Below are 22,664 nucleotides of genomic sequence, written 5' to 3'. Positions count from 1 at the left end.
AAGGGGGCATCATTTTTTAATTTTGACCCCCCCCCCTCAAAAAACATGTTGATCCAGTCCTGCATACAACACTTATTTTTTGAGACTCTGGAATGCAGCTAAATGACCATTTTCCGTGAATTATTTTTTAAACTATCAAAATTCTTCTGAAGTCTCTCAAGAATCCTTGGATGTTTTGCCTGATGAAAAACCACCAATGTTGCTTTGAAACTTGCTTCAAAGCACTCCTGGCAAACGAAATAGTGGCAGCCATTTTCAAATATAGATTCTGGATGTAAGGAGTCACCGAAAGAGAAGAACCTACCATATTTATTCAAAAGGAAGGCAACCCTGAATCTAAGATGACTCTCTCTCTCTCTCTCTCTCTCTCTCTCACACACACACACACACAAAACACAGACACACACACACACCCCTTGCTATACGCAAAAAAGATGTTTATTGCTGGACATAAAAATGGTAAACTATATGCGAATGTAAGTTGACTCCCTCTTTTTTTGTGAATGGCATACCTATAAAAAGCCTAGTCTTGCAGCTGAGTAGAGACATGAAATGCTCCAGACTACAGACATTAAATTTGCTTGTGTGTGTTAAAAGCCCGATTGATAAAAGTGTTTATTCAGTCAAGTTTGGTTTAAGCAATTAATATATTAAGCCTTAATGTTGCTGTTATTCTACACTGCTTTCTGATTTATTGATTTGTTCGCTGTTGACTGACTTGTAATTGGAGTATGAGTTTTGAAACACTGGATTATATCTTTTGGCATTTTCTGTTGGGTAGGAAATTGCCACTGAAAGCAGAAAAAAAGAGCTGTTTTCAACCATTTCCCCTTCCACTGAAGATCTCCACGTTGTTTCCAGGGCTAACCTAGGGGATCTGTTGAACCCAGGTGGTGGCATTTCTGGGGCACTGTGGGTGATTATAGAGTGGCACTTTGGGCCAACTCAGAGACACCACTGAAATCGACCCCCAAAATCCCTCCAGAAGGCAACATCTGCCGCCCGTCCTCATCCCGTCCTCCAGGCTCCTGAGAGTGGTCCAGCAAGGTTTTTGATTGGCTATGCAGATTTTGTAAACTGTTGCTTTGGCAGCAGCTGCCACAACAGCACAAGGATCTCTGTGCTGCATTACCAAATTTAAGCTGTGGTAATCATTTTGCAGTTGGCTCCACCTCATGCAGCAGCCATTTTGTGGCTGGGCCCACCACCCCATGTCAGAACTACAAATATGCCTGCAGTCTCAAAAAGGTTGGGGACCCCTGCCCCAAAGGAAACACGGAACAAAGGTACCCCGCCCCCCAATGATGAAGAAACAATCAAAATCTTTTTTTAAAAAAACTCCATATAAAGTATTAAAAGAAGAAGGAAGGAAGAAAACAAAACCAGCAAAACACAGCTCTTTTCCATAATGGTGTTCTAATCAACAACAGGATTTGGATTTATTCTCTATTTTAAAATCAGTTTTTGTTGGCTGTTCCTATCACACGGATTAAACCAAATGATTCGGTGATGTAACCCCACTGGCTGCAAATTATTATAATGCCAACACTTTTTTGTTCAGTATTGAAAGTCTTTCATGTTTACTATCCATGAGTCAGGCAAAAAAAAAAAAGATTTACTGAGATCGGCTTGAATATTGTGAAAGATTTTTTTTTAAAGAAAAATATTTAAAATCCAAGTGACTATAGCTTATTTTTAAATTTAGATTTTTTTTGGTTTCCAGTCCCTGACAATATATTTAGGAAATATCTTTGAGGGAAGGATTTTTTAAACAACCTTGACAACAATGGAAAGGTTTTTTGTTTTTTTTAAAAAAGAGTACTATTTCAAAAAGCGGTTTAGATTATTTCAGCAGCAGGAGATTTTAGGAATAACAGCACATGAATGTGAGATTTGCATGTGAGAACATCGTAAAATCATGAGTGTTGGCAGGCAACAGACTGATGAGATTCCATGCCAACTATGTACAATTTATTGTCACTTCCTGGTTCTGCCTTCTCCCCAGCGTTATGTACCCCGTTGTGTCAAAGAAAAGAAAAGAAAAAGCCAGCATCTCAGAGCACAAACAGAATCGCATCCATGCACGCTTTCATCGTTGAAGACTTGCACCAACATGCTTACAAAATTCTGAAACCAGGGCACTTTTTTTTTGGACTCCTTTGCATATTAGGCCACATACCCCTGATGTAGCCAATCCTCCTAGAGCTTACAATAGGCCCTGTAAGAAGAGCCCTGTAAGCTCTTGGAGGATTGGCTACATCAGGGGTGTGTGGCCTGATATGCAGAGGAGTTCCTGCTACAAAAAAAGCCCTGTCTGGAACCATCATTGTAACAACAACGATCACAGAATCGTAGAATCACAGAGTTTGAAGGGACCTCCAGGGTCATCTAGTCCAACCCCCTGCACAATGCAGGAAAATCACAAATATCTTCCCCTAAATTCACAGGATCTTCATCGTTCTGCAAGTTCTAATGCTCAGAGGGAATCCTGCCTCTTGATTTCTTCGGCTTGGCACAATCCCCTCCGGTGCCAGAAACGTGAAGAAGAAGATATTGGATTTATATCACGCTCTATTCTCTGAATCTCAAGAGTCTCAGAGCAGTCACAATTCTCCTTTATCTTCTTCCTGCACAACAGGCACCCTGTGAGGTAGGTGGGGCTGAGAGAGCTCTTATAGCAGCTGCCCTTTCAAGGACGACTCCTACAAGAGCTATGGCTGACCCAAGGCCATTCCAGCAGTTGCAAGTGAAGGAATGGGGAACTGTTATATATGTGATCAGAAATGTGTCAAATATATGGAGTCCTTGCCTGGCTCATTGGAGCCTGAAAGACCGAGCTTGGGGACTCGGGAACAATGGACAGTAGGATCCAAATCCCTGCTGCCCTGCTCCAATCACGGGCCCCTTGCTGGTTTGAATGGTCCAATCGTATGCTAGCAAGGGAACCTGGAGTGTATATATAGTTGGCCTGGTTGGCCCAGCAGCCACTCTTTGAGTGCAGCCCTATTTTATACTGTGCTAATAAAAGAGCTATGTTCACTACCACCTCACCTCTTTATTGCGTGGAACCCCACTCTATTATAGGAATCAAACCCCGTTCTCCCAGATAAGAGTCCTCGCACTTCACCACCACACCAAACTGGCTCTCAGAACATGGGAAAGAGAGAAACGGACAATGCAGTGCCCAGAGTCCAGGACATCAGGTGGAAGCTTCAATCCAAAGGCCAGCCCCAAATCAAGCAAGCGCAAAGTGCTGCTAATTTTGAATGGTATCATTTTTGTCATCAGCCCCGCACTTATATTATAGGGTGTGAACGTTTCCATCAGGGTTCCAGGCAATGAAAAGACAAGCTTTCGCAGGGCTTTTTTTGTAGCACCCCCCCCCCCGATGCAGCCGACCCTCCAAGAGTGTACAGTAGGCCCTGTAAGCTCTTGGAGGATTGGCTACATAAGTGGGGTGTGGCCTAATAGGCAAAGAAGTTCCTGCTACGAAAGAGCCCTGAGCCTTCCTAACACAGGGCAGATAACAGCGCGAGGCAACGGACTGCCCGAGCGAACATTCGAGTTGACAGCCGAATCATAAATCCATAAGAGGTTTGGAGTTTCCTCCAACTTAATTGACAGTTTAGAAGAATAAATAAAAAGATTTAAGTTTCTCTAGCCGGCCTGAGATATGTAAAATGCAGAGACTGGAGCATTGTGGGAGATCTGTATTGCCGAAAGCTTTTTCTTCAACAAATCTAAGCGAAGACCAATCATTGAGTTCAAGGAAGTGTCCTTTACATAAGCATTTCGTTTTCCTTCTGAAGCTGTAAGAACCTTAGAGATAAGGACCACAGATGCGCTCCCCCCCCACCACCAAAATCTGTATTTCTGGATAAAAAAGTGGGGTGGGGAGATTTGAGCGAATAAGCTCAGAATCTGAAGGTCCACTTTTCACAAGGACGTGAGGGAATTAGATCTAAATAGGTTTATCTCAATCAGACTTGGGTAACAGCAGTTATTTCCCACCCACCCCTTCCCGGTAAAGTACATAAATCCATATTTTAACCAGTAAAGTTAAATCCCTTCTTTTTTCCTGCGAAAACTCAGATAAGTTTGTGCCTCTCCATTTCTCAGGTATTATGTCACCGCACATTAGGAGGTGTCAACACACCGTGACTTTGTCCTCTGCTAATGCAAAAGCTCAGCAAACATGGAAGCCTGACAGATAATTTCGGAGCGTTTCCTCTTACCGTAACCAGGCGTTTTATCCTCGGATTTGACACTTCCATTGAAACGCAGTCCCAACATGAAGACTGTGTTTTTCAAACAGGGGAAAAAAAGAGAGAGCTTTCTCAAAGCCTCACACAGCCTCCGAGCTGATTCGCTGGGCAAGTTGGGTTCAGGTGCCAGTCATACCGCTCCCCTGTGTCGCCATATCATAAGTAGAGTCCCAATATGTTTCTGGGACTCCAACGCCAGCGGCCTTCTCTTCTTCTCCAAAGGAAGCTTATATGAACACCACATGTGGTGCTGATAATGTGAATGGTGAGGCAGAGCATAGAAAGAGAAAGGGGGGCATCTCAACAGCATGAGAAATCCGCTAGATTCCTACCTGGTGAAAATTTACCTCCTGCTGCTGTCCGAGAGATACCGGGGCATCGGTTGACACATGCAAACTGTTTGGTGTCTTTTTCTCCGCACGGTCCTTCCGTAATAATGATTCAGTGCCATCGAGTTGCAGGAGACGCATGGCGACCCCGCAAGTAAGAGACAAACAAGTGGTAGAAGAAGAAGTTGGATTTATACCCAGCCCTTTGCTACCCAAAGGAGTCTCCGGGCAGCTTACAAATCTCCTTTCTCTTCCTCTCCTCACAACATACACCCTGGGAGGTAGGTGGGGCTGAAAGAGCTCTCTCAGAACTGCTCTTGAGCAGAACAGCTTTGGGAGAACTTGTGGCTGACCCAAAGTCACAGTGGTCGTTTTCGCACTCACCTCCAGCCGGCGCGACCCCCCTCTTCACCGCGCAGGATCTGCGTGGATTTCGCACTAAATGCCGCGGAGCAGCCTTTTGCGCTGGAAACTGCCGTCGCAAAAGCCGCTCAAATGGGAACTGCTTTTTGGCGGTTTACGTTTGAGCGGCTTTTGCGACGGGAGTTTCCGGCGCAAAAGGCTGCTCCGCGCCATTTAGTGCGAAATCCGCGCAGATCCTGCGCGGTGAAGAGGGGGGTCGCGCCGGCTGGAGGTGAGTGCGAAAATGACCAGTGAGAGCCAATTTGGTGTAGTGGTTAAATGTGTAGACTCTTATCTGGAAGAACTGGGTTTGATTCCCCACTCCTCCACTTGCACTTGCTGGAATGACCTTGGAATGAATGGGGCTGTGGCTCAGTGGTACAGTATCTGCTTGGGAAGCAGAAGGTCCCAGGTTCAATCCCCGGCATCTCCAACTAAAAAGGGTCCAGGCAAATAGGCGTGAAAAACCTCAGCTTGAGACCCTGGAGAGCCGCTGCCAGTCTGAGAAGACAATACTGACTTTGATGGACCAAAGGTCTGATTCAGTATAAGGCAGCTTCATATGAAATATTCTGTTTTAAAGTTTTAACTGTTTAAATATTTAATTGGTTTATACTTAATATTGTTTAAATTTTATGTTTGATTAAAATTGTTGGAAGCCGCCCTGAGCCATTCGTGGGAAGGGCGGGATATAAATCTCAAATAAATAAATAAATAAATAAATATGTTCATAGCTCTCACAGGAGTTGTCCTTGAAAGGGCAGCTGCTGTGAAAGCTCTCTCAGCCCCACCTACCTCACAGGGTGTCTGTTGTGTGTGTGTGTGCGGGAGGGGGAGAAGGTAAAGGAGATTTTGACTGCTCTGAGATTCAGAGTGAAGGGCGAGATATAAATCCAATATCTTCTTCCTCATCAACAGGTGTATGTGGAGGAGTGGAGAATCGAATCTTTAAATATGCAGATCTTGACATATTTTTCCTAATGCTACTATCTACCAAACAAAACATCTGCTCTGCGCATACAAGGTCTGAATATCTCTTGCTTTGAAAACTTGCAGGATTGCCATAAGTCACTCGGTTGCCAAAACAAGAACAACATCAAGGTGAAAGACCTTTACTTGAGACCCTGGGAGCTGCTGCTAGTCTGAGAATACATTATTAACCGTGATGGACCAAGGATCTGATTCAGTATAAGACAGCTTCATGCGTTGTATTTCATATACTACTCAAACATCTAGACCAGGGATGGCCAAACTTGCTTAATGTAAGAGCCACGTAGAATAAGTGTCAGATGTTTGAGAGCCACAAGAAGGAAGGAAGGAAGGAAGGAAGGAAGGAAGGAAGGAAGGAAGGAAGGAAGGAAGGAAGGAAGGAAGGAAGGAAGGAAGGAAGGAAGGAAGGAAGGAAGGAAGGAAGGAAGGAAGGAAGGAAGGAAGGAAGGAAAATAGATGGGGGAGGGAGGGAGGGAAAAGTGGAAAGAAAGCAACTTTGATTTTAAATGCATTTTCCAAGCTGCTGGCTGGCCTGGCTTGGAGAAGTGCTATAAAGAGGCCAATGCCTTCTCCAAGCCGGCCAATGGGGCAGTGGGGGCTTTGAGAGCCACACAATATGTGTCAAAGAGCCACATGTGGCTCCCGAGCTGTAGTTTGGCCACCCCTGACCTAGGCTTAAAATACTGACCTCACTGAGAGTCGATGAGGAAGACTGGGGAAATGCTTCTTGAAACAGTCGCATGGGAACGGAAGCTGTCACTGAATCCAAACAGAACATTGCAAAACAAGGATTCCTGTCAAAATGAAAGCTTTTATCACCTCCGCAGCTATCTTGGGGGATGTGCAATGATACGGCATAGTTCATTTTCATCAGATCTCAGGAATTAAGCCGGGTCAGGACCAGTGTTCCCTCTAAGCTGAGTTAGTGCGAGCTAGCTCACAGTTTTTTAGCCTCCGGCTCACACATTTTTGTCTTCGCTCAGGAAGGATGACCCCCCATTCATTGATGCACTAGCTCACGACTTTAATGCCAGTAGCTCACAAAGTAGAATTTTTGCTCGCCAAGACCCTGCAGCTCAGAGGGAATATTGGTCAGGACTTGTGGGTTCCCACTTGACGGACAATTACTAAGGAGCAAGGGTCCTTTTGCAGAAAACGAGGTGCCGGAGCTCATTCGCACAACTCATTCGCACAACTCATTTGCATATGTCGCACACACCCTGACATCACCGGTAGGTGGACTCAATTATATCAGCTCAGCCTCTACCTTAAAATGCTTCTTGAATTAGAATTGTCATAATTCAACCTTACTCCCATGTCCCATCATATTTTTTAAATTATTCTCCTATGCGGCCCCAGTGGCGTGACGAAGATTCCCATCTGCCTGCTTTAGATGTTTTGGTTCTTTTCCCTTTTTTGGGAGGGAAGGGGGAAATATTAGAAAGTTTGTCAAATCTTTTAAAAAGGTAAAGGCAGTCCCCTGCGCAAGCACCAGTCGTTTCCGACTCTAGGGTGACACCGCATCGCGACGTTTTTACGGCAGACTTTTTAACGGGGTGGTTTGCCTTGCCTGCCCCAGTCATCTACACTTTTCTCTCAGCAAGCTGGGTATACTCATTTTATCGACCTCAGAAGGATGGAAGGCTGAGTCAACCTTGAGCCAGCTACCTGAATCCAGCTTCCACAGGGATCGAACTCGGGTCGTGGGCAGAAAGCTTGGACTGCAGTACTGCAGCTTTACCACTCTGTCCCACGGGGCTCTTTGTCAAATCTTAGAGTTCAGCAAAATTCTCACAGGGGGTTTGAACAATGCAGCCCATAAGCATGTATTAGGTGGGGGCGGGGGGGAGGAAGAGAAAGAAAGCGCACAAGGGGAGGGACGGGACGGTGGCTCAGTGGTAGAGCATCTGCTTGGTAAGCAGAAGGTCCCAGGTTCAATCCGTGGCATCTCTAAAAAAGGGTCCAGGCAAATAGGTGTGAAAAACCTCCGCTTGAGACCCTGGAGAGCCGCTGCCAGTCTGAGTAGACAATACTGACTTTGATGGACCAAGGGTCTGATTCAGTATAAGGCAGCTTCATATGTCCACAATAAAATTTAGAGGTTCCAGAACTCTGCTCCTGTGAGTTCCTGTCCAAAATGAGACCTGCTAAGGAGGAAACTTAAATATTCAAATACTTAAAAACTCAAATACTTAACAGCTCAAATGCTTTAGCCACCCAATGAGAAGGGAGCTCTCACTGGAGAAGACAGACCCTGATGCTGGGAAAGACAGAAGGCAAAAGAAGAAGGGAATGGCAAAAGATGAGATGGCTGGACAGCGTTACTGACGTAACTAACACGAATTTGAGCAGACTTCAGAGGATGGTGGAAGGCAGGAGGGCTTGGCGTGACTTTGCCCATGGGGTCGCAAAGAGTCGGACTCGACTGTGCGACTGAACAGCAACAACAAGGAGAAAACTCCACGAGAGACCAGGGGACTTACTCTAAGAAACACCCACAGGACTGGGCCATTGGGATTCTTTTTTTAAAAGCTAGACTGGTAAGAAAATGGCAATGGGGGGGGGGGAATGGTCTGAAAAGTCCAAGCAGTAGCTACAGGCGGCATTGTCTATCTTTAGGTTAGCTCGTGAGAGACAGATAATGTATAGAAGAGAGATTTGAGCAGAGTGCGAACAAAGAGATTGAAGGCATTTGTGTACCCGCAAATTCCATGTGCAACTTGGCACGGCTGGCACCATTACCACAAAGAAGAGTTTAATCAAAAGTCTCCAAGGAACCACCACAAAGGGAACCCTTGTGTTGCCAGCTTTGCTGCCGTGAAAGAAACACCTGCTGTGTGCGACAAAAAAGAACAGCAAACAATGGGTCGAGAAGAAAAACCCGCAACCGACAATGGGGAGCAGGGGGCCCGCCGCTTTTTCTCTCCCCGAGGTGCAATCCACAATCCACTTACTCTGGAGTATTCCGACTGAGTTGAATAGAATTGCTTTGGAGTAAGCCATGCCCGACTTCTATCAAATAAACAACAGAGGAAATGAAGGATTGCAATATTGGTGGAGGGGGGGGGGATGCTAGCCGTGATATAATGCCTCAGCCGCACTGATACTCAGGCTCCAAAACTCCAGGACATTCAATCTAGGAGTGGGACCACACCCCCAGGCAACACTCACGCACTCCCCGAGAAATGTTTTCATCTTTTCGGATCTTTTCCTCAAGACCTGATTGGCTCCCAGCCTAGATCCAGCTTCAACATTTTTCCTTTTGGTCGCTGTATTTTCAAACATGGATGCAGAAAGTTTTGAAAATTCAAGGACACTTTTTCATTTCCTAATGCAAGCTGGAAGCTTTAGGAATGCATGGAATTGTTATGGGCAGCGCATGCTGTTCCAGAACTTTAAGCACCCCCCTGGTCTTTGAGTTGCCACCCAACTGTCTGGCTTGTTTTTTGTTTGCTGTTTTTTTTTTAATATTATTATACCTATGTGCAGGGCTCTTTTTCTAGCGGGAGCTCCTCTGCCTATTAGGCCACGCCTCCCCCCCGATGTAGCCAATTTTCCAAGAGCTTAGAGGGCTCTTAGTCCAGGGCCTACTGTAAGCTCCAGGAGGACTGGCTACATCAGGGGGGCGTGGCCTAATATGCAGAGGAGCTCCTGCTAGAAAAAGAGCCCTGCATGTGCATGTGTTTTGTGCACTTGGAAGTCATGTCAGCCTCTGGTGACTGACCCCCTTCGTGGGGCCTGGAGGACATTCAGAGAGGTGCCTGAATAAAGCCTGCCCCTATCCTCCCGACTGCTGATATTCCAAGGAGGTCTCCCATCCAAATACTTGCCAGAGTCAACCCTTCTTAGCTTCCGAGATATGTTGAGACAGGGCTGTTGAGATCGGTAAGGGTGGTTTGGTCTGTTTTCAGAAGAAGAAGAAGACCGTACATTTATACTCCGCCCTACTCTCTGAATCAGAGTCTGAGAGCGGCTTACAATCTCCTTTATCTTCTTCCCCCACAACAGACACCCCGCGAGGTAGATGGGGCTGACAGAGCTCTCCCAGAAGCCGCCCTTTCAGGGACAACTCCTATGAGAGCTATGGCTGACCCAAGGCCATTCCAGCAGCTGCAAGTGAAGGAGTGGGGAATCAAACCTGGTTCTCCCAGATAAGAGAGCTATGGCTGACCCAAGGCCATTCCAGCAGCTGCAAGTGGAGGAGTGGGGAATCAAACCTGGTTCTGCCAGATAAGAGCCCACGCACTTAACCACTACACCAGACTAGCTCTCATCCCTTAAGAGGTGTTCACATGCTCAGATGATCAGGACAGCCAGCACCTTCATGTGTGTATCTCTGTGTGCGTGCACATGTGTGACGGAGCATATACATGCAGAAAGTGCAATTTATGAAGCCCTTTGAGCACACCAATCCAGGTGGCCCCACAACACCCCCCAGGCAAGAGTATGGGGTTTACTGCTCAGACGCATGCCAAGGCTGACAAAACCTGAAACTCAATCCTATAGGACAACCATGAGATCAGTATGAGCCGGTCTGGTGTAGTGGTTAAGTGTGCGGACTCTTATCTGGGAGAACCGGGTTTGATTCCCTACTCCTCCACTCGCAGCTGCTGGAATGGCCTTGGGTCAGCCATAGCTTTTGTAGGAGTTGTCATTGAAAAGGCAGCTTCTGGGAGAGCTCTCTCAGCCCCACCCACCTCACAGGGTGTCTGTTGTGGGGGAAGAAGATAAAGGAGATTGTGAGACTGATTCAGAGAGAAGGGCAGGGTATAAACCTGCAGTCTTCTTATTTGAAGTGGATACTCCATTTACCAGGCTAATCATGCTTCTCCTGTCTACATATGTCATGTGGAACCCAAACCGTTATAATTCTTTATTTGCTGCAAGATCTAAAGGATCTCAAATAAATCTGAAAAAAACCCACAAAATAAGAAACCCAATGGCACCGTTTACAGGGGAGTGGGGGAAAAGTCTGACCATCATATTGTTGTAATCAGAATTCATACAGCCTTCAGGCTGAACTCCCTCAACTGGTAATCCAATTATGTCTCATAAAGTGATGGGCAGGGTCCATCTTTAGAGGGGTGGTGTGCAAGGAAACCCACAGTGATGCAGTCTACAGGGCTGATGACTCAGTAGGTGGTACTATTACATTTCCGGGTGAGTCACCGAATGGAACTTCTCTTAGCAATTTGTTAGCACGGAGTTTTTTGGGCGTCATGTCAACATTCCCATTTCCCAAGCCAATAGCTACAAGTTACAAAAATAAGGCCTTAGTTATACCAGGAATGGGCAAATTTTCTATTCTCAGAGGGCCACTTTATTCTGCAAGCAGCAAGCCACAGGCTGGAAATATATTTTGCATCACAAAAGGATCACAGATCATGTGGACTGTACAATAAAGTCATTGAAACTGCTAATCAGCATTCAACCTGATGTTCGTTCGTTCGTTCATTCATTTGTTCATTCCTCTCTTTCTTTCTCTTTGTGTGTGTTCAGGAACACTCAGAGATCTTCTGACCTGAAAACGATTCTGACACCTCACTGACTGATTTCATATTCCCATAGCCATACTCTCAGGAAGTAGGAGAGGGCAGTGAAGGATACTGAGTGAATCAACAGGTAAATGAATCACCAGGTGTGTGCCTGACAGGGACATCATCCAACCAGAATGGTTATCCAAGGTTCCCACCAAACAGGATAGTCTTGCACACAATGTTGCCTCTAAGCTGCAGAGTTTTGTGAGCAAAAATTCTACTTTGTGAGCTACTGGTATCAAAGCTGTGAGCTACTGGCATTAAATTTGTGAGCTACTGCATAAATTATTGTGTTCTGGGGCTATTTTTCCTGAGATAAGACAAAAATGTGTGAGCTGGAGGCTAAAAATCTGTGAGCTACCTCATACTAACTCAGCTTAGAGGGAACATAGCCTGCACACTATTTCCTCTTTCCGCCAGTAATCACATAATAATAACGATTTGGGAGAACTGCTTCCATATGGGTAAGTATGGTTCCATTTGTGAGAGAGCTGATGTTCTCTGGGACTCCACCTGCTATGCATGGCGACCAGCAAATATGCACCTTTACTCCCTCTCCATTGGAAATGCAATCCACATGTAGGTATAGCTGCAGAACAGCCTACACAGATCAAACCTTAGGCACAAAACATCTAGTATTTGACTCAGCAAATTCACACTTCTGTAATTTGTAGCAATAGTTTATCATAATGTCCATATACAATAAATCCAGGGTGTGATTAAGGCACAATCTGTGCGCTCCAGAAACAGGAGTAGAGGCATGGGAGGGGCAGAACCACATGTGGCTCTTTCACACATATTTTGTGGCTCTTGAAGCCCCCACTGTCCCGTTGGCCATCTTGGAGAAGGCATTTCTCTCTTTACATCACTTCTCAAAGCCAAATCAATCAGCAGCTTGCAGAATGCACTTAAAGTTATAGTTACTTTCTTTCCACCTGTCCCACCTCTCTCTCTCTCTCTCTCTCTCTCCATCCATCCAATCTTCCTTGCTTCTTTGGTCTTGGTTTGCCCCAGATTTCACCAGGGGTGGCCGAACGTACTTAATGTAAGAGCCACACAGAATAAACATCAGATGTTTGAGAGCCACAAGACAGGAAGGAAGGAAGGAAAACAGATAGGGAGGGAGAGGTAGAAAGCCAGGAACTTTGACTTTAAATGCATTCTCCAAGCTACTGGCTGGCTTGGCTTGGAGAAGTGATTTAAAGAGAGAAATGCCTTCTCCAAGCCAGCCAACAGGGGTGGCGGGGGCTTTGAGAGACACACAATATGTGCAAAAGAGCCACATGTGGTTCTTGAGCCACAGTTTGACCACTGCTGATCTAGGACATCTGTACTGTCAAGACACAACCAATTTAAGGTGACCCCAGCAAGGGGCTTTCAAGACAAGTGGGAAGTAGAGGCGGTTGGCCATTGCCTTCCTTTGCAGAGTTGTCGCCGTCTAAGCATTGGCCATGCTTAGCTTCTAAGATCCGATGAGACCGTGGCACCTTCCCCTCCCATGACACAGGACGGACTGCCCACGATCGAAGAGACGGAATATTCACAATTAAATTGGAGGAAGGGTGTTGATCTGACACTGGCTGCCCAACGATGTAGAAACCCCAGCCATTTCGCTGGCTGTTATAACGATGCTCTCCTTTTCAGGGAACGACTCGTGATACCGCGCGGCGATTTGTCTGTTAAATTGAATCTTTGCCTCCAGATAGCTGGATAGATGGATACAAAAGTTTATTTTGAAACGTCTCCCAGTGCCTCGCCAGCCTGACTGATGTGAGATGTTATTTTGAACATGCCAACGCATCTGAATGGCTCAGAGTCCTTTTCTCTCTCTCTCTCTCTCTCTCTCTCTCTTTTTTTTTCTCCTCTGTGCACATTCCTTGATAAGTGGCAAAAGCTTCCCACTTATCAGTCACTCAAAGTGACTGCGGCTGTCAGTTGTGTACAAAGCGCAATCAGTTTGGAAGCACAGACACCGGCATTTTTCTTCTCAGCTTGAAGCAAACACGTTTTGACTGCTAGTCATTCAATTTTAAAGCATCGTCAATTAGGGGCGGACGGAGATATAAAGAAAACACATCCTAAACACCTCCACCAGCCGGCAGTAAAAAAATTTATTGTTATCTTGCCTGAATCTTTTTTTTTTCCCCCAAACCTTTCCTGCAGCGGCAGCCGCCTCTTTTTTTGGCTGCCAAACAAAAGTGCTCCTGACTCTACATTCTCCACATGGATGAGACGGTAATCATATGGCGCACTAATGTTCGCCTTAGTAGGTCAGTTCAATGGACAACGATGCTTTTCTGTCGCTCCCTTTGGCACCCTTCGCTTCACGCTGCGCTCTTCCATATGTACAAGGGCACGGCTGCAAAAAAGGGAAGCCTTCAAAAACCCTTTTGCACACACACAAACACACAGGAAAAAAACCACACAAGATGCTTCCTCTCGCGCTCCCGTCCAGCCGATTGCTTTGATTATGTTGCAAGGGATGAAAGGACAAGAAGGAAGCAAATGCCACACTTTCATACAATCAGGGGGGTTTTTGTAGCAAGAACTCCTTTGCATATTAGACCACACCCCCTGATGTAGCCAATCCTCCAAGAACTTACAGGGCTCTTAGTGCAGAGCCTGCTGTAAACTCCAGAAGGATTGGCTACATCAGGGGTGTGTGGCCTAATATGCAAAGGAGTTCCTGCTACAAAAAAAGCCCAAGGTATAATGTCATCAAGCTGTTGGGAGGATGATTTGTTTTGGGATGGTGCTGCTTATATACAGGGTTTTGTTTTGTTTTTTTTGGTTTTTTTTTTGGGGGGGGGGGTTTGAAAAAAATTAAGAACTCTGTTTGATCCATCCTGAGTCACAAACAGTGATCTTCTTAGTCAGTTTATACCCTCATAGTATGCTGAAGTCAGTGGTCTCAGAACAGGGCAGCCCTGTTTAGGATGACGCCCCTGTGACCCGCAATATTAACCAAGGACAGATTTACTCAGGATGAAAAGATCAGCTGCAATTCAAAGGCATCTCCAGGCCCCCACCTGAAGGTTGACAACCTTATTCAGAGGCTTGTATCCAGCCACACACACACACACACACAGAACATGCAGTTTCTCTATATTCTTCTCCAAGCAGTGCTCATAAGAACATAAGGGAAGCCATGTTGGATCAGGCCACTGGCCCATCCAGTCCAACACTCTGTGTCACATAAGGACATAAGAGAAGCCCTGTTGGATCAGGCCAGTGGCCCATCCAGTCCAACACTCTGTGTCACATAAGGACATAAGAGAAGCCATGTTGAATCAGGCCAATGGCCCATCCAGTCCAACACTCTGTGTCACATAAGAACATAAGAAAAGCCCTGTTGGATCAGGCCAACGGCCCATCCAGTCCAACACTCTGTGTCACAGAAGGACATAAGAGAAGCCATGTTGGATCAGGCCAATGGCCCATCCAGTCCAACACTCTGTGTCACACAGTGGCAAAAAAACCCAGGTGCCATCAGGAGGTCCACCAGTGCGGCCAGGACCCTAGAAGCCCTCCTACTGTTGCCCCACCCCCTTCAAGCACCAAGAATACAGAGCGTCACTGCCCCAGACAGAGAGTGCCAACAATATGCTGTGGCTAACAGCCACTGATGGACCTCTGCTCCAGATATTGATCCAATCCTCTGCAGAGAGGAAGGTGTAATTTCCTGCCCTTCTCCTTCTTTACTCCAGCTCTCTATCCCCTGAAAGCTGTTCCTCTGCAAGGACCCCAGAAGTGACAGCAATCACGGTGTAGTGGTTACGGGGTTCAACTAGGATCTGGGAGGTCTAGGGTTGCCAGACCCTCTGGTGGGGGTGGAGTCCCCCACTGGCAGACCCCACCTCCCACACCATTGTTCAGCTAGCTGGTGGGGAGAACTTACCCCCAAAAGAGATACATCCAATGTGCAGTGATGTGACTACATCACTGCCTATATGACCTAGAAGTGACATCATCACATCCACGACATCGGGCCGATGTGCCAGTATTTGGGCAAAAACTCTATGGTAGAAGCCAAATTTACCATAGAGTATTGTCCAAATACCAGAGTGTTGCCCCAACATCCCAGACGTGATGATGTCACTTCCGGGTCACCTGGTCAGTGATGCAGACACGTTGCTGTATGTTGGATGGGCCTCCCTGCTGCTCCCAATAAGTCCCCCACTTCCCTGCCAGTTGCCAGGAGACCTTAGGAGACCGGACTTTGCCCCAGAAGCTCTTTGGGTGACCTTGGGCTAGCCATACTCTCAGCCTCACCTACCCTACAGGGTTGTTGTGAAGACAAAATTGAGGAGGGGAGAAGTGTTATACCCCACTTTGGATTCCCATTAAGGAGAAAAGGGGGATATAAATATCTACAATACTTCTGGGGGACAGAAGCAGCTGCAGGAATAGAGAGGATCACAGGAAAACAATATGTGCCTTCAGTGGATGAATGTTTAGGTACAGGCCAAAGCCTCACATCCCCTTGGGTTCAGGGCCGGATCAACACGGAGGCCAAGCAGGCACTGGCCTATGGGCCCTCATGCCTTTAGGGGCTCCAGGCCGGCTCCCCCCCCCTGGTTTCCCCCCTGCTTGCAGCCCTCCCAGCCTGCACACACAGCCAGCAACTGAGCCGCTCTTTGCCCGACTTGCCTAGTGCAGCTGCTGCTGGCATCGCCGCCAAGTTTGCCTCTCTCTGCCTCTCCTCTGCAGCTTTGTCAAAGGGGCTTTTGAGAAGGGGTCTGCAGGCTGCAGCGGGGGCCACGGGTACTGGTGGGGGTATTCCAACGCTGAGATAATTTGCAAGGGACCCCCCCCCCCAAGATTTTGCCTGCCTAGGGGCCTCCACAGGGTGTAATCCGGCACTGCTTGGGTTTCAGGAGGACTAGAAGCAGACGACTGTGAACGCAAGGTGTGCTTCTCAGGAAGCCATTTATGCAACAACTGCACAACAGATATGAAGATGGGCGCAAAGGTATACCACCATAGTCATGGCTCTAGCGCATCCTTAAGTACTTCGCGATCCGAAAGTAAGGCCAGTCTATACCGTATATACCTAGAGACATCCTACTTGCACATCCTGGACAATAAATAACCGAATGGTAGGTGGTAGAAAAGAACGAGAGAGAAAATTAGAGTAAACGAAGTGGGTAAATGCACAATCTCTGACCTGGATCTGTTGCTGAAGAAGGTTAATTTTGTGTTGCTGTTGCAGGAGTTGCTGCTGCTGTCTTGCAATCTGCAGGGGTCAAGAGAGAAGATAATTAACCCGGGGGGGGGGGATATCTAATCCAACCCACTCTTCTCACAGAAATCAGACAGGTGCTTTACGCTTCGCTCAGATCAGGCTTGTCAGACTCATTTGTTATGTGGGCCAGATATGACATAAATGAGATCTTGTTGGCCAAGGCTACATTTGTACCTATTTAAGATTAGGTAGCAGAGATATAAACTTTATAAAGAACACAGACAAACATAATTAAAGATTTTTTTAAAAAAAAAAAACCTTAAAAGTAAAACATGCTTCAAACATTAGCACTCGGTTTTAAAGGCACTTTCTTTGTAGAATGAGGACCTTGCCAAGGCAGACGAAAGGGAGAGAACTCCAGTCATCGGCATGGGGTCATGCTAGTCACTTTCTTTGTATCTCTGCCATGGGATCCAGGGAACTGGTCAAAGGAAGCTCTGGCTCTTTTCTTCCTTCCTCAGGGGATCAGGAGAGGAGGAGCGTCAGCCAATAAAAGGAAGAGGGGCTTGGCTCAGTAGCTCTGCCGTGCGATTGAGAGAGCCTGGCAAAGCAAGCTCTCCCCCCCACTTTTCCCCAAGGGAGGAGCCTCAGTCAATGCAGAAAATAGAGGCTTTGCTCTGTAGCTCCTGTGCAATTGAGCAAGTCTTGCAAAGCAAGCTGTGATGCAGAAGGAAGCAAGAGAGAGGGAGAAGGAAGCAGATGACAGCCAGTTGCTCAAGGGCCTGATAGGAGCCCTCTGATGGCCTGATTTGCCACATGTTTGACACCCCTGGCTTAGACCATACCCTCAGTCCTCCAAATTCCTGAAGGAGTTAAGGCAATGAATGAATGTTTCCACAAGCAGCATAATTTTTCCTTCCCATACATGCAAGAAACTAGGTGGAAAAGAGTCAAAAGGGAGCATGTGAATAGTGCCAGGTAGAGCCTCCTCAATGTGAGTAGCCATTGGTCAGAGTGTGGAACTAAGATCTGGCAGACACAGGTTCAAATTCTCTCTCTGCCAGGGAAAATCACTTTGTGACCATGGACCAATCACGTACTCACAGCCTTACCCACCTCCCAGGGTTGTTGTGAAGATAAAGCAGAAGAGAGGAGAAGAAGAAGATGATGATATTGGATTTATATCCCCCCCTCCACTCCGAATCTCAGAGTCTCAGAGCAGCTCACAATCTCCTTTATCTTCCTCCCCCACAGTAGGCCCTGTACTAAGAGCCCTGTAAGCTACAGGAGGATTGACTACATCAGGGGTGTGTGGCCTAATATGCAAAGAAGTTCCTGGTACAAAAAAAGCTCTGCCCACAGCCAAATCAAATGAGCAAGTTAATGGCCTGTTATGAGCTTCCCGTACCCAGAGAGAGGTAAAACGAAAAGTAGGCTTGCTAATCCCCAGATCCCAGCGAGGGATCTCCTGGTTTTGCAGGCTCTTTTCTGCCCCCAGCCAGCTGGCCGGTGGGGGGAAGCCCCACCCCAACCGCCTCCATGTGCCTTTCCACCTGGGAAGGCTTAAGAAGACACATAGGAACAGCTTGCTTTTTTGAAGGGGTGTGTGCCTTTAAAACTGTAGGAGACAGGCTGAACAGGGGTGGGGCAAGCTGGTAGAACAAGGTTGCTGTGAGAAGGGAAGGGAGAGCAGCTCAGTCCCTCTGTTGGTTTTATTTATTTTCTATTTATAGCCCACCCTTTCTTGAATGGGCTCTGAGCAGGTAACAACAGTCAATAATACAAAGTTAAAATCAGATACATGTAATAAAACAATATACAATCTAAAAACAATATAACAGTCTAAAAACAAACTGCAATTCTGCAGTTGGTGGTATCAGTTGCCTTCTTTGGTCCTTTCAGAAGTCATTTGCACAGAATAAAAAGTAAACTGGAACCTTTGGTTTCCCTGTGTTAGTCTGAAGAACTTCGTTGAATATACACCAACTCATAAGTATTTTGATAGATCGCCGTTTAAATGTTTTATTATTTTACTGTTTTAACTGTTGTAATTGATGTATTTTAAATTTAAAATTCTATGTTAGCTTTTATATGTTGTGAGCTGCCCTGAGCCACTTCGGTGGGAAGGGCGGGATATAAATTGAAATAAACTTATACTTATAAGTAAATAAATTGCCCTAGTGAGACCCTTAAGTGTGAACTAGCAAACTGTTTATTTTGGCTGCTTTGTGTGTGTGTGTCTGTGTGTGTGAGAGAGAGAGAGATTGTGTGCGTATGTGTGTTCAATGGTACGTGCAGCCGCTGGGGGATGAAGAAATGAAGACTGTATTCGGGGGCACTACAGTGCTGTATTTTTACTTATTTATTTCACGGAAGAGGAAAGTCTCCTGGCCCCACCTCTAAAGTCTCCTGGCTCCACCCCCAAAGTCCCCAGATATTTTCTGAGTTGGACTTGGCAACCCTAGCAAAAAGGCCCCTTGAAATCATCCCCTCACCTGTTCTTGTTGCTGCTTGGCCAGCTCCATTTGCTGGCGCTGCTTCTCGATCTGCGAGGCAGCCAGCTTCTTCTGCTCGTCGTGCGCGGCCAGCAGCTGTTCCCGCAGGCTGGTCAGCTGATTGATCATGCCCATGAGCTGCCGCTCTTTCTCCGCCAGGCTTTCCGGAGTCCCTGAGCATCATATGGTGAGACAAGGTAAAGAGAGAGAGAGAGAATGAGAAATGGGTCCCTTTCCAAACCCGGTCGTCGTTCCGGAAGCTGATCGGAGCAAGCGTCTCGTGGCACGTTGCGCTGAAAAACAACTTGATGATTTACTCGCTCACAGGTTTTCGTCCCACCTTATTTGGATGTCGGATCCAGGGATAGACGGGCACAACGCCGAGCGTGTTTGTCTGCCAGCTCCAGGCTAATCAACAGTTTGTCAATGCGATCGACTTTGACAGGGCTGATCACCGGCTTGAGAGGAACGGCAGAACCTAAATCCAAGCCCGTTTAGTGATTACTGTGTCTTGCATATACCCCTCTTCTTCTGCCATCAGGGCACTTAAGGTTATTGGCTTCCCGGAAAATCACCTATTCTGGCACTGACCAGATTCAAATTTGCTTAAATAGGTTGGGTGTCAGTGCAGTCCTAAACAGCTCGACTCAGTGGGTCTTACTCCCCAGACAGTAAAGAGTCCAGTACCACCTTGCAGACCAACACATTTTGCCGGAACGTAAGCTTTCGAGAAACGCAGCTCTCTTCATCAGCTGTGGTTCTCGAAATCTTATGCTACAGTAAAATGTGTTAGTCTTCAAAGCGCTACTGGACTCTTTCCTACTCTGCAGCAACAGACTAACACAGCTAACTCCTCTGGATCTTACTCCCCAAGGATCTTTTTTGTAGCAGGAACTCCTTTGCATATTAGGCTACACCCCCCTGATGTAGCAAATCCTCCAAGAGCTTACACGGCTCTTCTTACAGGCCCTACTGTAAGCTCTTGGAGGACTGGCTACATCAGGGAGGTGTAGCCTAATATGCAAAGGAGCTCCTGCTACAAAAAAAAAGGCTCTGTTACTCTCAAAAGTGTTCTTAGATTGCACTAGCAAGACTTCCAGGGTACAGGCTTTTGAGAGTTGAAGCTCTGTTCCTCAGATGGCTCTCTCTCTCTCTCTCTCTTACAACCTGGAAATCTTGTTGGTCTTAAGGCATGATTAAAGCCAGTTTGGTGTAGTTCTCTCAAAAGCAGTTCTTGAAAGAGCTCTCTCAGCCCCACCTACCTCACAGGGTATCTGTTGTGGGGAGGGGAAGGGAAAGGAGATTGTAAACTGTATCAGGGGAGGGACAGTGGCTCAGTGGTAGAGCATCTGCTTGGGAAGCAGAAAGTCGCAGGTTCAATCCCCAGCATCTCCCAAAAAAGGGTCCAGGCAAATAGGTGTGAAAAACCTCAGCTTGAGACCCTGGAGAGCCGCTGCCAGTCTGAGTAGACAATACTGACTTCGATGGACCCAGGGTCTGATTCAGTATAAGGCAGCTTCATATGTTCATATGTTCTGAGACTCCGGGAGAAAAGTGGGGTATAAATCCAATCTCTTCTTCTACTAGACTCAACCCTTGTTCTCTTTTTTTGCTTTTTTTTTTGTTTTTGCTGTCAAGTCGCAGCTGACTTATGAAGATCCCCTTAGGATTTTCAAGGCAAGAGATGTTCAGGGGTGGTTTGCCATTGCTGCCTCCGTGTAACAACCCCAGACATCCTTGGAGGCCCTGCATCCCAATACTGATCAGGGCTGACCCTGCTTAGCTTCTGGGATTTGATATCATGGCCCATGGCCCTAGGTGTCTCTCTCTCTCTCAGTGTGTGTGGGTGAACACCTGGCAGTCATGGTTACCTCTGGTAACTGACCCCTATTGGGTTAGTTCTTCACAAATGCCTCCCCCTAAATTCACTGGATCAGCATTGCTGTCAGATGGCCATCTAGCCTCTGTTTAAAAACCTCCAAGGAAGGAGAGCCCACCACCTCCTGAGGAAGCCTGTTCCACTGAGGAACTGCTCTCACTGTCAGGAAGGTCTTCCTACTATTGAGGTGGAACTCTTCAGATTTAATTTCAGCCCACTGCTTCCGGTCCTACCTTCTGGGGCCACAGAAAAGAATTCCACACCCTCCTCTATATGGACAGCCCTTTGAGTACTTGACGATGGTGATCATATCATCTCAGCCACCTCCTCTCCAGGCTAAACGGGCCCAGCTCCTTCAATCTTTCATTATAGGACTTGGTCTCCAGACTTCTCACCATCTTTGTCGCCCTCCTCTGGATCCCTTCCAGCTTGTCTATATCCTTCTTAAAGTGTGGTGCCCAAAACTGAACACAATACTCCGGGTGTGGTCTTACCAGAGCAGAGTAAAGTGATAACCATCACTTCACGTGATCTGGAAGCTATACTTCTGTTAATACAGCCCAAAATTGCCTTTACCTTTTTGGCCCCCGTGTCATACTGTTGACTCATGTTCAGCATATGGTCCACTGACCCCCTAGATCCTTTTTGCACATACTACTGCCAAGACATGTCTCCCCCATCCTATAATTATGCATAACATTAAGGTGGGTTAAACCCTGAAAATATTGTTGACCTCAAAGATGCTACCGGACTCAAATCTAGATTTCTACTTGGGATGGAATTCTAGCAAGAGTTCCTTTGCCTATTAGGCCACAAACCCCTGATGTAGCCAATCCTCCAAGAGCTTACAAGGCTCTTTTTTGTAAGCTCTTGGAGGATTGGCTATATCAGGGGTGTGTGGCCTAATACGCAAAGGAGCTCCTGCTAGAATTCCACCCGTTTACTGCACGCCAACATGACTACCCTCTGAAACTTTGCCCGACAAAAGAAACCACCACTTGGTGGTGTTCAGCTTTCGCTATATCCTTCATTGCAGCTGTCCGAAAAAAGGCTGAAACCACCCTCCCGGAGAGATTTCTAACTACTAACTCAAGCTTCTAGGCTCTTATGCATCCGACATCGTTCTCGATTCTCTAAGCCACCAAATGATGGCCAGTGTCTAATAACGCTGATTTTGCATAAAGGTTTTGAGTATTTTTAATCCTTATTAACGAATATAATAAATATTCAAATCGGAAGGCGTTTGAAGGGTGGGAGGAAAGGAGCAGCAAAAAAAAACCCGTTACTTGAAATCTTCTTCAAAATGATTCCAATCACTGCAAAAAGGGATTTCTTCTCTCCCCCCACCCTCCCCAGCCCCGGAACAGACTCTTTCATTTAACGTTTGCAGTTCGGAAAGCAAATGGATAGTGAGGGGGTATAAACGCACAGATGTGAGGACCCCTGATAATCCCATCATTTCACACTTGTCTAGTTTATTTTACAAGAGGGAAAATACTTTTTTTTTTAAAAAAAAAGCACAACACATCAGTGATCTCTGATACCGTACATAAATGGAAGACTAGAAACACAGAGCCCTGAT

General features: G+C 46.5%; 1 protein-coding gene across 4 annotated transcripts in view; it reads right to left on the bottom strand.

The window, feature by feature from the left end:
• Window positions 1-22,664, bottom strand: part of SOX5 (SRY-box transcription factor 5) — an 871,788-nt gene that overhangs the window by 289,469 nt on the left and 559,655 nt on the right. For all 4 annotated transcript variants that reach the window (XM_060245898.1, XM_060245895.1, XM_060245896.1 and 1 more), the window contains 2 exons: window positions 19,204-19,376; window positions 16,691-16,759 (listed from right to left, as the gene is read on the bottom strand). In XM_060245898.1, coding sequence (XP_060101881.1) covers window positions 16,691-16,759; window positions 19,204-19,376 — 242 coding nt within the window. The remainder of the gene's footprint in view (window positions 1-16,690; window positions 16,760-19,203; window positions 19,377-22,664) is intronic.

Source organism: Heteronotia binoei, chromosome 8 (genome assembly GCF_032191835.1).
Source record: "Heteronotia binoei isolate CCM8104 ecotype False Entrance Well chromosome 8, APGP_CSIRO_Hbin_v1, whole genome shotgun sequence".
NCBI classification, from domain to species: domain Eukaryota; kingdom Metazoa; phylum Chordata; class Lepidosauria; order Squamata; family Gekkonidae; genus Heteronotia; species Heteronotia binoei.
This window is presented reverse-complemented; position numbering and strand designations above follow the sequence as displayed.